At 34.8% G+C, this 16,307-nt stretch overlaps 1 protein-coding gene across 1 annotated transcript in view; it reads right to left on the bottom strand.

Annotated features, from left to right (window-relative positions):
- Window positions 1-545: 545 nt before the first annotated feature.
- The window catches only part of UHRF2 (ubiquitin like with PHD and ring finger domains 2), a 78,106-nt gene continuing 62,344 nt past the window's right edge, over window positions 546-16,307 (bottom strand). The window contains exons 11-16 of the mRNA XM_081151270.1: window positions 13,381-13,543; window positions 12,561-12,701; window positions 10,189-10,288; window positions 9,704-9,861; window positions 5,825-5,923; window positions 546-4,387 (exon numbers count right to left, since the gene is read on the bottom strand). Coding sequence (XP_081007396.1) covers window positions 4,241-4,387; window positions 5,825-5,923; window positions 9,704-9,861; window positions 10,189-10,288; window positions 12,561-12,701; window positions 13,381-13,543 — 808 coding nt within the window. The 3' untranslated portion in view covers window positions 546-4,240. The remainder of the gene's footprint in view (window positions 4,388-5,824; window positions 5,924-9,703; window positions 9,862-10,188; window positions 10,289-12,560; window positions 12,702-13,380; window positions 13,544-16,307) is intronic.

Here is a 16,307-nt window from a genome sequence, read left to right as displayed (position 1 = left end):
GGCGGGAGACATCAGTTTCTTGCTACATGGGCCTCTCCATAAAGTAGCACAAAACATGGCAACTGTCTTCTCTCAAAGTGAGCAAGACAAATTGTCCAAAGTGAAAGACACAGTGTATTTGTAACCTAACTTTGGAAGTGACATCCCGTCACTTCTGTTGCACTCTAATCATTATAAGAGAATTAGAAAGTCCAGCCCATACTCAAAGGGAGGAGATTACAACAGGGCATGAAGGGGCTGCTTACAACACTGTCAACCAACTTATCAATACTGTTTAGTTCTAGTTCAATATTATTAAAAGACCAATTTAAAAATTCAATTCCTTGCCTACCAGTAGGCTGAGGAATTTAGGAATGCTTCAATTCATCAGGATAGGCTAGGTCATGTTAACTCAAAAACCTTAGGACCTTTTAAAGATTTACTTCTCACTCATGCCCTCTTCATTTTTCTTGAGTAAAGAACTATTAATGAAATTGATATGTATGGTAAGCATATATTTAATTTTGTAAGAAACTGTCAAATTATTTCCCAAAGACTTACACACAGAGGTTCACAGCAGGTTTATTAATAGCAAAATACTGGAAACAACCCAAATATCCATCAGCAGATGAATAGATAAAACATACTGTGGGATATTCATATATAATGAATTACTCAGGGATACGTTCAGACTTTGGCAGTATCCATTCTGTTTTATGTTACTTTTCTTTCCCCTCAAAATCATGTTTATTTCTAAACATTTTAATCTCAAATTACTCTTCGCACAGCAGCTTGTTCTTCCATCGATGCAATTTCATACTTAAGGATATAGTTGTAAAGCTCTTCTTTATTTTTTTCAATAGTAGTTCAGTCATCCTGTTTGGGCCCTCTGGCTAGCTCTTGATTTCTTAGGTCCAGTGGCTGGTGTTTTAATCTTTTTTTCTTTTCTATGCAGTGTCCGATTAATCCAGGTTACTAAATATCAGTTCCTTCAGGGATTTAAAGGTCTGGTATGGGGACCAGTCAGCAGACAATGGATAAGAATAGCTCTTTCCAACGTGAGCTGGGGGCAAGCAGGCCATTAAGCTCAATTCCCTCAAATTGGGTAGATGGCCATGAGCTCTATCTTGGGCCCTAATGGGCAAAGAAAAAAAAGCAGACAGTGGGCAAGTCAGAGCAGATCTCTACCCAGTGCTGATGAGTAGATCTATATTAATTTCCAAAGTTTTAAGCTATATAGGCAGGGCCCCTTTCTGTTACCCAAACTGTTACAACAGGGTTGTGAGAAAACAAAGGGTGTTTTATTTTTATTCATTTATTTATTTTTTAATCCTCCCTTGAGGATACATTTTTATCAATTTTAGAGAGAGAGGAAGGGAGAGGGAGAGAGAAACATGGATCAGTTGCCCCCCACAAGCACCCTGACTAGGGATCGAACTTGAAACCTGGGTATGTGCCCTGACCAGCAATTGAACCCATGACCTTTTGGTGTATGGATCGATGCTCCAACCAACTGAGCCACACCGGCTAGGGCCAAAGGGTGTTTTAGATTGCCAGCTTCTGAAAGATTACCTACTATCCTTAAACATACTAGCATGCATATATTTGTTGAATAAACCATATTATTTAGAAGGTCCAAAACTAGAGGCCTCGCCTACACTAGAAAATATTAAAGAAAAGAAAATCCTACGCATACTAAAGTGGTGGAGTGCACAATAGTAATCACTGTAACTTACTAAATGTAAAGGAATCCAGTGAAAAGCTCATCTTTCAAACCTGAGCTTAAGAGACAACCAGATATTACGGACCACCTGAAGAAGGGTCTTGGAGGGGGAAATCAAACCTGAATCTGGTCATGCTTGAATTCTAACTACCAATATACAGAAAATAAAGAAACAGGTTAAACCATTCCACATGGTTATAATCAGAAAAATCTATTCTGTCAAAAAGACTTTAGAACAATTTCAACATACAAATTGTAAAAGGTAAAGGAAAACAAAGATTGAGGGGGCTATATATAGCTTAAAAGATACTTGAGATAGTATTAACAATGCAAGATCCTTATTTGGATCCTGATTCAAACTAACTTAAATACCCATCTATAACACTGCGACAATGGAAACTGAACATTTACAAGATATATAATTACTATTAAAATTTTTTACATGTGTGACAAGGGTATTGTGGTTATGCTTTCTAAAAGTCTGTATCTTTCAGATACAAACTGAACTATTTATGTAAAAAAACAAAGTCTTTAAAAAAAAGTTTAAGAACAACATAATATTGCTTAGCATTGGGCCATAGCAGACACTTCTGAACATGTTAAGCTGTAATCAGCTTTGTTTCCTAGTCTATCTTGTTATAAGCTGAGTTAAGACAATATATAGCGTAACTGTGGGAATCACTCATCTTACTAATAAAAGTGGTAGAACTAAACCAGCTCAAGTAGCTGGATCTGGGAGACATTCCCCACCCTTCATGCAGAGATATGGCTAATTCAGGAGGAAATTACACCACCAGATGATGCAATTTAATGATCCATTTTCAATTTGATTTAAATTTGATTCTTCAAAATAAAAATGATTCCAATGTCTATAACTAGCCCTGAGTGATAATAGCTCCAATCATTATGCTGAAAGCCAGAACTTGGTCTTGGATTTAACTGAATGCAGGGAAGGCACTGGAACTAATCTGGCTTACATTCAAATGAGAGCCTATATAGTCCAAAAGAAAAGATTGCCAGGTGTGTACTCAGATTGCCTAAATTTACAGTTCTGCCACTTTCTTGGTGTATGAACTTTGGCATGTTTCTTAACCTTCCTTTGACTTTGATATTCATCCATAGGACGGGGATAATAGCACGTGCCTCTTAGGAGTGTCAGTAGGATTAAATGAACATACATAAAAATATACAAGCGACTAGTGCAAAGCAAATATTCAATAAATACTGGCTATATGTATGGCTCTGAATTTAGGAGTAGGAAAACTAAATCAAATCAAAACTTTGATGAAAATATAATAATGTAACTTCAGAGACTAGATCTATGTTTTAGAATATTCTTGCATCTGAAATAAGTAGCACTGATTATGCTAAAATTGAACATAAGACTGAAGTTGTTATAAACAAAAGAAGTCACTAGATTCTTATATTGAAAAAGTTTCCCATTTAGAAAAATTAAAGAAAAATAAAACCCAAGGTGAAATCTGTCCTTAGTGCTTAAGATTTTGTATTAGTTCTTGTTACCAAAAATCAAGAGTGAAAAATTGTGCGAAAATGTCTGTATCAATAAAAATGTACAATGAAATTCTCTGAAAATGACTGATTCTTAAATGCACATACGATAAGCCACACAAATATAAAACAGTGAAGCAAGATGAGCTATTTTGCTGGTCATAAAATATTTATTAAGGTATACTTTAGGGAGCATAGTGAATATAAAATTTAGGATCACAATATGAAGCAATTCCAGCCCTCTCAATAGTCAGCCCAGTCCTCAAAGCTCTGCAGATGTAAAACCACTGGTGAGACTCACTAAAAGCAGTTTGACTAGTACAGAAAAGACTTTTCATAAACATTTACAATTAGAGCATCCGAATACTTCTTTTAAGTGCAAAACCACACCACATTACAATGTAGCAACAATGCATTCATATTGTCCTCATTAGTCATTAGTAGTCAACTTGCATAAAACACCAGAAAAAAGCACAATGGAGCTCACAAAATGGGCTAAAAAATGAACCTGTCCTTGCAAAACACACATTGTAATGGAAGAAGATATTAAAAATGTATTATGCACACTACAGAAGCTGCATTCATTCCAACAATCTCAAGTGTCATTTCCTTTTCTGTAAAATCAAATTACATGGACCAGGCACAACTAATATTTGGGAGGCAGTGTGTAGCTAAAATTTCATTTAACTAATTATTCAATGATTTAAAAAATCCCCATAAATCTTTTCTGTCCTGAGGTAGTTGCAAAATAAATCATAACTTGGATATCAACTAGAGCTGAGGCTTCAACTTGTACTCATTACAACTAGTTGTTACTGACAGGAACTACCTTTTGATATTTAAAAGACAGTTGAGAAATGGGCCTCTTACTACACACAAGATGATGGCTATGTAGGAAAAGAGGATTAGCTGCTTCAGAACATGAGAGATATGGTCCACCATTGCTTCCACCCATACCCACCCCCAACCACTTTAGATTCTTTATTGTCCAAAAAAATCACCAGGAGCAACACAGTGGAAGTAGACACATCATCGTCCTTTGCTGTAGCCAGGGAAGAAAAGGTCAAGTAGAGTCTGCAGAACCTCATTGGGAATCATGATGTAACTCTGGCCAAGATCATGCCGGCAAGCAGGGCAGGAGAAAACTTGAGCCTTAAAGGAACGCTGTAAACAATCCTAAGGCAAAACACAACAAAACAAAAAAACCCAAGAAATACACCCAATTTCATCTGGTTAAAACACGTAGAAAAGTACTCAACAATTTATGCTTTTAAATAAGAACTAGATACTTAATGTTTGGCAACATAAAAGATGAATAATGATAAAGACCTGAGTCTACACTATGAACATTAACTCGTCTACAGACATGGCTTTAGCTCTGCCTCTAGTAGTGATTTCAAACTCCTCTTTCATCTCACGGCTTGCATAATCTAATTACTAAAGTTCTGCGGCACACGAGAAAATACATTTTTTGCCCATCTGACAAAAAGTAGGTATAATTTTGATTTAAAAAAAAAAAAGATAGTTGTAATTACCTACTCTTATTGCTCCAAAGTGGCTTTTTAAAAACAGCAGTTGCCTATTCTTGTACATAAGGATTTCTGGTACCAAGAATTAATGAACGTGACCAATATATTTATGGCTTGAGACAGGGAATTCACACTGAACAGCTATTTTATGTTGGCTGTTGTCATTTCTTTATTTGATAATCTAAGGGAAAAGAGGTCAGTGCCCCTGACCAAATAGTCAGGAATTGCACAATTTAAAAACTCTTGCTGCACATCGGATGAAAATCACTGCTCTAGCACATACTGAGAGACTTCAGGTAAATGACAACTTCCGTATGCTTTCATTTCCTCATCCAGTAAAATGTGGGCGTTAAAGATTATGGTTCTCACTAGCCTCATCTTCCAGGTTGGATTTTAATCTTTTCTTTTCTGATAGAGTACTAAAGAAAAAAAAATTCAGGGTTCCCCTCCATAGAACTAATCACTTAACACATAATGTGTCTTCCAAAAATATAGTAGAAAGTACTAAATCTATTACACAGTTAACTAGCTCAAGGTCAGAAACAAAAATGTATGTGGAAGGTTTGTTTCCATTTTACAAAAGAAACTCAAGTTTGGAAGCTAGGTCAGGGCACACAGCCACCAACAAGCAGTAGAGCATGATTCTAACCTTGTTTTTACTATAGCTCAAATTTTCCTTTCACACCACACTGATAACACAATATTCAAGTCCTCTGGGCATGCTGCCAGACAGAATCTGTTTTAGATACCATTAAGTACACGGAACTATTTCAATTTGCACTATACTATACAAAACATATAAAAGACTATAAGAGAAAACAGCAATGACACCTTACTTTCTCTTCTCCATTTCAACCCCTCCCTAACAATGCCAAACATGAGAGAATACCTCAACTATATATATTTCAATTACTATTACTATCTACTTAAAAACATTCATTTACCACCAAGATGTAATTAAGTGCTTCTGAACTGGCAAGGTTCTACAACTATTCTGTTTCATGGAAGAATGCTTCTTTGCAGGTTTGGAGGTTAGTGTGCCTTCTGGTCTAACAAGGGAAAATGAGAATGAACTTCTACTTACTTTACAGACATTGTGGAGGCAGTCTGTTGTCACAGGCTGGTAAACTAGCTCCTGGCAGCAGACACACATAAAAGATTGTTCCAATTTTTTCAGAAAATTCTAGATGGTACCCAAAGGGAAGAAAAAGAAAGTTAGCATATTATATTAATAAAATTCAAAGTGATTTTAAAAAGTGTCTTAGTCACATTTAATATGTTTCTATTAAGAAAAAAAATCAAGTAGTGATTGTAATTAGCAAACATGTAATACAAAAACTGAAAAAAGAACGCATTTCCTAAGATATACACATTAGTTTTAAACCTCAGGATTGGGTTGAAAAGGCTGCAAAGTCAAATATATAGCATTAAAATGCAAATGCTCCCCCCCGAACCTTACATTACAGAGATTATTTTTCACTGTTAAAAGAAATTACGGTTCAAGGACATGGGCAACAGTATGGTGGTCGGGGGGGGGGTGGAAGAGGGTATATAGGGGATAAATGGTGATATAAAAAAAATAAAAGACACAAAAGAAAGAAAAGAAAAAATCACAGCTTGTCTCAAGGTCATTATATACATTTTCAAAAAGCTGCATGGTATTCCAGTATATGAACATGCATTATTTATTCAATCTTTTGCTACAAAACTTGAATATTTATTTAAGCTTAAAAAAAAAAAGCAGTGGGTAATAATACTCTATAGGACCTAAGACCCAGAGAATCAACATATTTATTTTCCTAGGACTATCTTCTGTGATATTTTGCCTCAACCCCAAAATCCCATATTTCCCTGATGCTAATGTTTACTCAAATTGGGACCAAATTATAAAAGGTAGAGCCCCCAAAAGCAAATGTAATCAAATGGGTGTTCTATACCCTCAAGCCATTACTTGTTGCATTTTACCCAAGCTGTTTGTTTCTTTTAAACTAGGATAAGCAATTTTTTGAATAGTCACAGGATAATTCTCCAGTTATTTTTTGTAGTAAGGGAGTATATTTTATGTTCTTAATGTTAATAGAAAAAGTAATATTTACAAGAATTTCAAGTAAAAATAAAAAATCAAAGATCCCAGAGTGTAAGACAAATACCATATGATTTCACTTATATGTGGAATCTAAACAAACAAACCTAACCTCATAAATATAGAGGACAAATTGCCAGGGGTGGGGTTGGGGGTAGGCAAAATGGGTAAAGAGTCAGAAGGAACAAACTTCCACTTATAAAATAAATAACTCCTGGTGATGTAATATGCAGCACAGTGACTATAGTAGTTAATAATACTATATTGCAGAGTTGAAAGTTTCTAAAAAAAGTAAATCTTAAAGTTCTCATCACAAGAAAAAAATTTTTTGTAACTATGCAAAGAGAGATGTTAACTAGACTTATTGTGGTGATCATTTTGCAATATATACAAATGCCAAATCATTAAATTATATATACTGAAACTAATATAATGTTTTATGTCAATTATACCTCAATTAAAGAAAAATCAAAGATCCCATTTCAAGGTTATGTCTTGATACTAACTTATTTATAAACATGGATTATGAAAGGCAAGTGAATATTCCACAAAGTATTATGCAACATATTAAAAGAATAAAACAGTTAGGGGATCTGTGGGAAAAACTATAAATTTAGTGCCAGGTACCCTCTCCCTGACAAATGCCTTTTTAAAAGCCTGATATTTCTCCGGTACCTCCATGATGCCTATAACGTGTACTAGAGGTATTCTGAATTGACGCGATGTACTAGGCACTCATTTACATAGCAGTGATAAAAAGGCCAAGTCTCTGCTCTCATGAAACTTTATATTCCTTTAGGAGAGCAAACTAAAAAAAAAAAATTCAATTTCACATAACAATAACTGAGCAAATTAAAGCAACAGAGTAAAGAGTGGCTACTTTAGAAAGGGTAGTCAGCAAAGGCCTCTCTGAAGAGTATAGTAGTACTGCAGAGACTTATAGGAAATGAAGGAGTGAGCCACAGGAAGAGGTAGAGAATTCTAGTGTATAAAGGCCTAGCAGCCAGAATGGGCTAGTGTATTAAATAACAGAGATCACTGTAGCCAAAGCAAGTTGGGCCTGAGAGAGTAGTAAGCGGAGACTGCAAAGCCTTGGGAAGGTGTCTGGATATAAATGCATATATTGTACGTATGTACATTTATTTAAAAGTCACCATGGCCAACACCTGATTTTTATGGCTTAATAAATGTGTTCCTGGCTCATCTGAAGAGAATGGGCATGAAACCTACCCAGGACAACCAATAATAGTACATAAACGTCCAAAGTAATCACTAGAAGCTACATCGCAATCATCTGGCCCATGCATGTAAGATTCTGCCACAGGCAGGCAGGACTTTTTTGTGTTTGTTGTTGTTTGAGAACTGTCAATTGATGACTTGATTTCATATAAAAGTTACATTGAAAGAAGAGGTTGAAAAGTATATTTAATTTGTACATCCTTGCCAAGTCTCACAGGATGCAACCACTTTGATAACTTTTATTGACACAGGATATACATAGAGCTAAATCACTTTACTTCTGTCCTCCAAATATGTAAGTCTCATTCTACCAAGGATAACCCAATATATTGCATTTTTAGGGAAAGGAAATGATGACTCCAAAGGGTATTTGCCAAACCTTACCCATTTCTAAATGTTTAAAAATTGTACCAGGAAGACTCTTCCTTAATATAACAATGACAACTATTTCTGAAATAAAAGCAACACAAAAACTCTAAATACAGATAGAAAGCACATATAGATATTCATTAACCCCATTTCAGACACATGAGAAGATCTGGCTAATGCAGAGAGAAATAAAAGAAATATTGGAAAGAAGAAATTACTAAAAGATGACAAGATGGAATTTCAAGAGAGGATACCAGAGGTCACCAACAATAGCTGCACATCACAATACTCTGGAGGGGGAAAAAACGTAAAAGTAACTATATTACATATAACAAGAGGTTAATATCTAAATAAAATAGAAGATTGGAATTTATAAGCAAAATTAAGACAATAAGAACAAGTTAGCAAGGAATGAATAGACAACTCATATTTGAAACTTCTAAGCTTTGGGGATCTGATAAGAAAAAGCTTTGTTTGCAAAACACAGTTTAATATAAAAAAATCCACATGTCAGTTAACTTTGTAATTCCTTTTCAACTTTAAAATGATTACCGCCCCCCCACCCCCAATCCAAAACATATGAAGTATTTAAATACATCAATGCTGGTTTATTTACCCCTAGGGTTGAACATGTAGGCATTAAAACTGTGCTAAATTACTTAAGACCTATACTATCTGGTAACTTTAAACACTAACAAAAACTTTCCTGATGAATTTTAGATTAAGTTGAGTATGTTCTAAAACTGAAAATTCTTCCCATGAACCTCAACACAAATTATTAAGTTCAGGCACAGAGAGGTCAAAAACCAATATCAAAGAGATCTAAAATAAATTTAAAAGCATGTTAAGTACTGCCTCAGATTGTTTCTGAAAGTTGGAGACTCGGGATAAAAGATTAAAGGATCAAGTTTTGATCAGCTATTGTTGGTGACCTCTAGTATCCTCTCTTGAAATGCCATCTTGTCATCTTTCAGTAATTTCTTCTTTCCAATATTTCTTTTGACTTGTGAAAATGATACTTTCATAGGGAAATTATTTTCCATTTGTTAATATCAGGACATTATTATTTTTAAAATCTTATAATGACTATGTATGGTGACAGATGATTACCAGACTTATCATGGTGACCACTTCCATAAAGTATATAAATATCTAATCACTATGTTGTACACCTGACACTAATGATATTGTATGTCAACTATACTTAAAAATAAAGTTAAAAATAAATTAAAGCATGTAATTATAATGGGGAAAAAAAAAATCTTTACATACTGGCCCTTCCACAAGATGTGCAAGCACTTCATCCCATAGCTTCTGGTTTTGATGATCTTCTCTGATTAGATGCTGTTGTTGAGGGGTTAGTTGGAAAGCCTCAACTGCTTCTGCTGAATCTGATGCTTTGAACACTTTGGAGGCACTTGGACAATCATCTAGATTTATTTAAAAATATGTCAGTAGACTTACAAGTGGTTCTAAGCAGAACTATGAAACATGAGTTAACTGGAACCAATAATGTTTAGCATGAAGATAATCTGCATAAAGCAGCATCTAACCTCCCCTGGAGTGTAAGATACTGTATTTGCTGCACTTTTGGTTCTGACACTACCAAAATACGACAGAAGTACCCATCTCCCACAAAATAAAACCCCCTCTTTACTTTGCTTTTAATTTCTTATGAGTGTCTCAAATTAATCTCTTAATATTTCTCTTTATTAGAAACTATGTTATTAGGATTTATTTTCTGTAACATTACTTACCATCATCTGGAGCTGGCCTCTTTGAGGCTCCACTGGCCTGCTTCTTTGACTGTCCTTTAGTCTTCTTCCCTTCCTTATCTGAAGGGTAACCTACTGGATACTGATGGGGGGAAAAAGTACAATATATACTTAAGCCTCACAGAAAAGGGGAGTTATAGATCCTGGTGAGAAATTTAAAAAGGCCTCGGAAGAAGGAGGATCTATACTTTCCCTAACTGAATGACTTTATATAAAAGAAACAGACATTTAAAAGAAACAAAATTCAAAAGGACAGAAGACTTAAAATCCCAAATTCAGTGTAAAACCATGTACTTTTGATTGTTAAGAAATTCCATTTTATAATACAACCATCTTAGTTTCAGATCTAAAACAGGAAAGATAAGTTTACAGGAGTTGTGACTAGGTGGCTTGAAAATTTTGAGGAAGAAAGTGGAATCTTGATATGAAGATAAGTGAAGATCAACTACAGAACACAATAGATGGTACTCATATAGATGGGATTACACTAAATTGTGGGGCCAATATAAAAAAACAACAACAAAGCAAAAAACCCCACCAAAACATTAAAAGTGAAATTTCTTCTCTCTCAAAATTAGGGAGGTGGGGTAGAATAAAAATTTTTAGAAGACTTAATGCCACCAAATCACTGAATTCTTTATCAGCCAAAGGTCACACTTTAAGGAATAAATTCTACCTATTATGCTTATATTTTACTAGCTACCTTTTTTTTGGGGGGGGGGGGGAAGCAATGCTTTGTGACAATAACCATGTTAAAAGCTCGATGTTTCAGGTCTCTTAAGTGATACATTAATTCAATACATTAATTCATCAGAGTAGGTAGGCTTATATGCTTCTGCTCAGTTTCATGCCTAACCTATCTAGAACATTTTTTGATGAATAGCAGATTTGAAAAAGTCTTAAAAACTGATTTAAAAGGTTTTTAAAAATACTAGTTACAAAAAGAATTAGAGTTGACCCTCAAACAATACAGGTTTGGCTTGTGTGGGTCCACTTACAGGTAAGTTCTTTTCAATAAATATATTGGAAAATATTTTTGGAAATTTTATTAAATTATTCCTATAAATAAATATAAATTCACATTATCTTTTTATTTTTCATGTCCATTGTTGGACATATAATACATTTAATACCTACAGTGTTTTATATCATATAAGACAATATTGATGTAGGTACTGACACATAATTCATCTTGTAAACAGATGGGTGTAAACTTACAGTATCAAAAAATACAGTATTGTAAATGTATTTTCCTTAAATTTTAATAACATTTTCTTTTCTCTAGTTTACTCTAGTGTAAGAATATAGGATATAATACATATAACATACAAAATATGTGTCAAATAGTCTTTTTTATGTTATCAGTAAGGATTCTGGTCAATAGTAGGTTATTAGTACTTAAGTTTTTGTGGAATCAAAAGTTACACATGGCTTTTTGACTATGCGGGGGCTGATGCCCCAACCCCTGTGTTGTTCAAGGGTGAACTGTATTTTGGCAGTTATTTTAGCAGCTGATGAATCTCATTTAAACAATCAATTCCATGAATTTAAAAAGAAAACAAAAACAGAAACAGACTTGCACTAAAAGACACACACTCACCTGCCTGGGTGGTCAGACACTTGCCCATAGTTCAGCCCCTACACATGCAGTGTGGGCAGAGCCAGGGAAAATGACAAAGCTGGTAGTCTTTACGGAAAGCACAACAATGGGGAATGATGGCAGATGAATTCAAACCATGCTCTGAAGTCAGTGTCAGGGACAAAGTCTAGGCAGTGGAGGGAGAATGTAGCCATACCATCCACTATGCACACAAAACCAACGAAGTCTTATATGGGTTAACAGCTGAGCATGGGCAAAGGGAAAAAAAAGGCATAACACTAAAGGTGGTGACAGGACAGGGAAGCAGCTTTGAGGGGGAAGAGAGAAAAGGAGTGAGGAAAAGTGAGAAGGGTAGGTAGCAGACCATTCTTATAAGCCACCTCCCCCCTTCCCTTACCAGAGACATACCCCTGTGCCATCTAGGATATACTTCCCTCCTTAAGGGTTCCTACACCTAAATTCCATGTATCCCTTTCCCTCATACTTCAAGTCATTTCCATATTGAATTGCAAATACTTTACTTTTCATTGACCAGCCCAACTTTTCCCAAGCACAATTCTTGGTCTGAGGGCAGTTTGACACCTAGGATGATACCTTTTACTGCTTTTCCTTCTGTATATGTGCATGATCGCATTCTTACCCCTTACCATCCACTGATCAACTGCTGTGGGTTATATCCAGTGTTAAGGCATGTTGATAGTAGAAGTGGAGGATTTTATGAATATACAAGTAGCCTAGACAAATGTAATCTAACCTGTAAACGTAGGCATAATCTCCTTGACCGTTCTATTCCTTCTGAGGTCCAAGGAGCAGGTTCAACATCATCTCTTCTTAAAAGATAGCGCCAAACCAAGAATCCATGGCTTGCTGAAATCTCTGGCCAGTATTTCACCACCTAGATCATAATATTTCAGTACTAGTTTGAGATTTAAAGTTTAAACTTATTCATAATGTCATAATATTAGTGGTTTAAACTAGCCAAAACTAAATGCAACTTTAAAAGGTATTTGTTTTGCTGTAATAGTAAATAAAGAATATTCACCGAAATATTATTTTGACCTTATTTCTTATTAAGATAGTTCCCATATAAATATAGATTGCTATAAATTTGAAATACTAACAAGATTATGCCAATTAATAGAATTTGGCGTAATAGTAAATAGAAACGGTGACAGTAGATGTCTGTTTTTTAAACAAAGAATACAACCTATTTTAAAAATTACAATGTGCTGCTTGAAAATCTATTACAATTAAAATTATTCTAAAAGACAGAAGAATCAAGATCTACAATGGCCAAGTTATTTAAGTGGCTTTATCATAGAGAATATACTTATAAAACACTTAACCCAAAATATAGCTCTGCACTTATGGTGTTGAAATTAGCCTTAAAAGAAAAGTATCAGAGTTAAGAGGTCACTTTGTGTATCTACTATATTTCCAGAAAAAGTAGAAATACCAACTAAGATGGTCTACTGTTTCCTCCAGCCCACCCACAGTGGCATAGTTCCCTGTGGTAATCCTGTCCTGAAAGCCCGGGAAGAATGACTAACAAGAGGTCATGCCAGATAGAGCACCTTATAAATGCCATCATATCTGTTGCCTTCTTCAGGAGCATATTTGCTGATCTTCCTCCCTTTAAAACTGCGTATCACTCTGACTGGCTTACCAGCTCTCCAATTCCGAGATTCTGCTCCAAATTTATCATCCAATGGAGCATCACAGTTTAGGGCCAATGCCCTAAAAAATAAAGCAAAGTCTTTATACCAAGTAATCTTTCTCCAAGTATATAATCGCATCATTAGCTCAATTAAAAGGTGAATTATGCCTTACCTGATGGTTAAGATTCTATGATTCTTTCCATATTATTCCAGATAATAGGATTATGCTTTCCCCCACCAGCAGAGAAGACAAATCAGTTTTCTGATGTCACCCCCAAGCCAGGGGATTGGTTCTCAGATAGCCTGTAGGGTTCTTCTGAAAGTAATAACATCTGTGCCACGTATAATAGAAAACAACTAGAAATACATGGAATTTTCTTTAAATAACGTTTGTTGAGGGAAGGGAAAAGTTGGAAAACTAAAGCAAGTGATTGTTGTAATAGTTATTTTTGATATGGGAGTGAGGTAAATCGTTGGAATAATGTAGAGAGAAATCGAGAAAAATAAATTTGCCAGTAAGGTACAAATGACCTCTCTAGGTCCACTTCCCACGTTCCAGACAACAGAGATTCCTTAAAGTTTAGAAGAACAAGTTCAACATGAGAATATCCTTTAAAGACCTCCGGTAAAAAGATAAGTTTAAATAAAACTGAAGCATTCAAATGTCTGCGCTAACTCATGACAGTAAAGACCTCTCTGGCTGCTCAAGATCACTGCATTTCACTGATGACACATGAACAAGGAGGAACACTGAGCTGAAAGCAGCACCTAATCTAGCTGAAGCTTCCTTAGTATGTGTACTCACTTAGTAATAATTAATCAATAAGGTTATTAGATGTTGGAAGACCTTTCTTAGGAGAATTTAGTACTGTCAAAAAAAAAAAAAAAAAAAGAGAGAGAGAGAGACACCAAACTAGAATCTATTTAAAATTAGTATTTTTCCTCTAAGACACCTACTTCCTAACTTAGGTGAAAAGAAACCACTGAGAACACATAAGGTCAAAAATATATACACACATACAATCTGGTGATACAAAATACTTGTTCAGGGTATAGTTCTCTTTATGTAGGCTCAAAAATAGGCCTTAAGACTAAATGACTAATCTACTAAAATATCTTGATTAAAAAAAACACCAAAAATAATCTTGATCATAGTTATATTGTTAAAGTAAATGAACTTAAGACAGTGTTTCTTAAAACAAAACAAAAAACCACCACCAAAAAAACCTTTTATAGATATGGCCAAAGAGTTAAAGTGTACCAAGTTATATTTTTTATCTCAAAGGGAGATATATTAAAACTCTGGGAAGTAAAGGAAAACAAAGCCAGTGACTCTAAGGCTAGTATTATGTCTTTATGTAATACTATCTCAATACATACTTCATCTTAAAGAGCTAGCATAAGGATAACTACACTCTTCATGTTAATGAGTGCAATGCTTTGGTGCTCACAGGTTCGTTCCTTCAGTCATAATGACTGCCACCACTAGCTGGCATTAGCTCACTTCTAGCTTCACCAAGTATCCAGGCTGTTCAAGTATGTGAAAAGAGTCCAAGAGGATGAAACTAGCCAAAACAACAAGGCTCTTCCATTACTCTACCCACAACTCAATTGGTTGCCTCTAACTGCCCTGATAAAGGAGGGCCAGGGTACCTTGCTATCTTTTTCAGTTTCATAAAGTGGAAGAACTGAGAAGAAATAGGAACAAACTTCTCAAAAGCAAAAAGCAGGTATCAAACTACCTCTTAGCAGAGAAGCAAAATTGAATTGGACTATACACCAGTCAGGAAAGAGTATACTGTAGGTTAGAGCTAAGGGTCTTTCACCTCAGTTTTCATGCTCATAAAACATGCAGGTACCTTTGCCCAAGAGGTCTTTACAATGAATCACAAGGCATACTCAGAGCTTAATGTATAAATTAACTGAATGGATGTTGGAGTCGCTATGATATATCAATCCTAAAGTGTTCTGAATTAACATTTCATTTTCACTACCTTCTTTTTAAAAGATTTTTACTAGTTGTCAATTATTTTGTAACAAGATTATAACATGGTAAATGGGGTATACTTATTAGCTTCTTCAAATAAGCCTGAAAAGAATCTACCATGTACATTTCAAGTACAGGTAGTTGTGAAAGAAGTTTTACTCAAGCAAAATAATCTATTATTACAGGGAAAAATATAATTTTCAGATCTGACAACCTGGAATAATTTTTTTCAATTTCAAGAGACAGTTTCATCAACAAAAACACATAAAAATATTTCTAACTCCTTTTAAGATCACTCCTCCTAAAAAGCTGCTATATTGCTAGAAAAAGACTAGCTAGTGACTGGACTCCTATTGCAGAAATGTTTTCACCAGCAAATCTGACCTGTCTCCTCTGCTGGTTCAGTAAAATAATCCTACTGTCAGAAATAATATAGAAGGAAGACATGAATAGAGTCTATATAACTTGGTATGCAACAAAGTCTTGAAATCATACTAGTATATTCTTTACTTCACACGGTAATCAGAAATTATGGGCACACTACTTAAAACCGAGTGATTTTGACTCAGGAAAGTGAAAAATACTCACTTTTACTCAATAACCCACAAAATACTCTTATTAATAGAACTCAAAAAAATTTAAACTTTATGAAATGATGACAAATTATCAGCATGACAAGTTATAATGTAGTCATTGCTATCTGATGGTTTGGGTTACTCATTTATTATTATTGATTATTAGCATGCATTTATGAAAGAAAACATTTTGAAGTTATTAAAATTTCTGTTCCCTTGGAAGCTGGAATGTCATTAATAGTTCTATAAAATCAAGGACAACACAAGGTGGCTTTTTTGTA

This window comes from Miniopterus schreibersii (genome assembly GCF_964146895.1).
Source record: "Miniopterus schreibersii genome assembly, chromosome: 11".
Lineage (NCBI taxonomy): Eukaryota > Metazoa > Chordata > Mammalia > Chiroptera > Miniopteridae > Miniopterus > Miniopterus schreibersii.
Note: the sequence above shows the minus strand (reverse complement) of the source record. Positions and strands in the feature narration are given on the sequence as shown.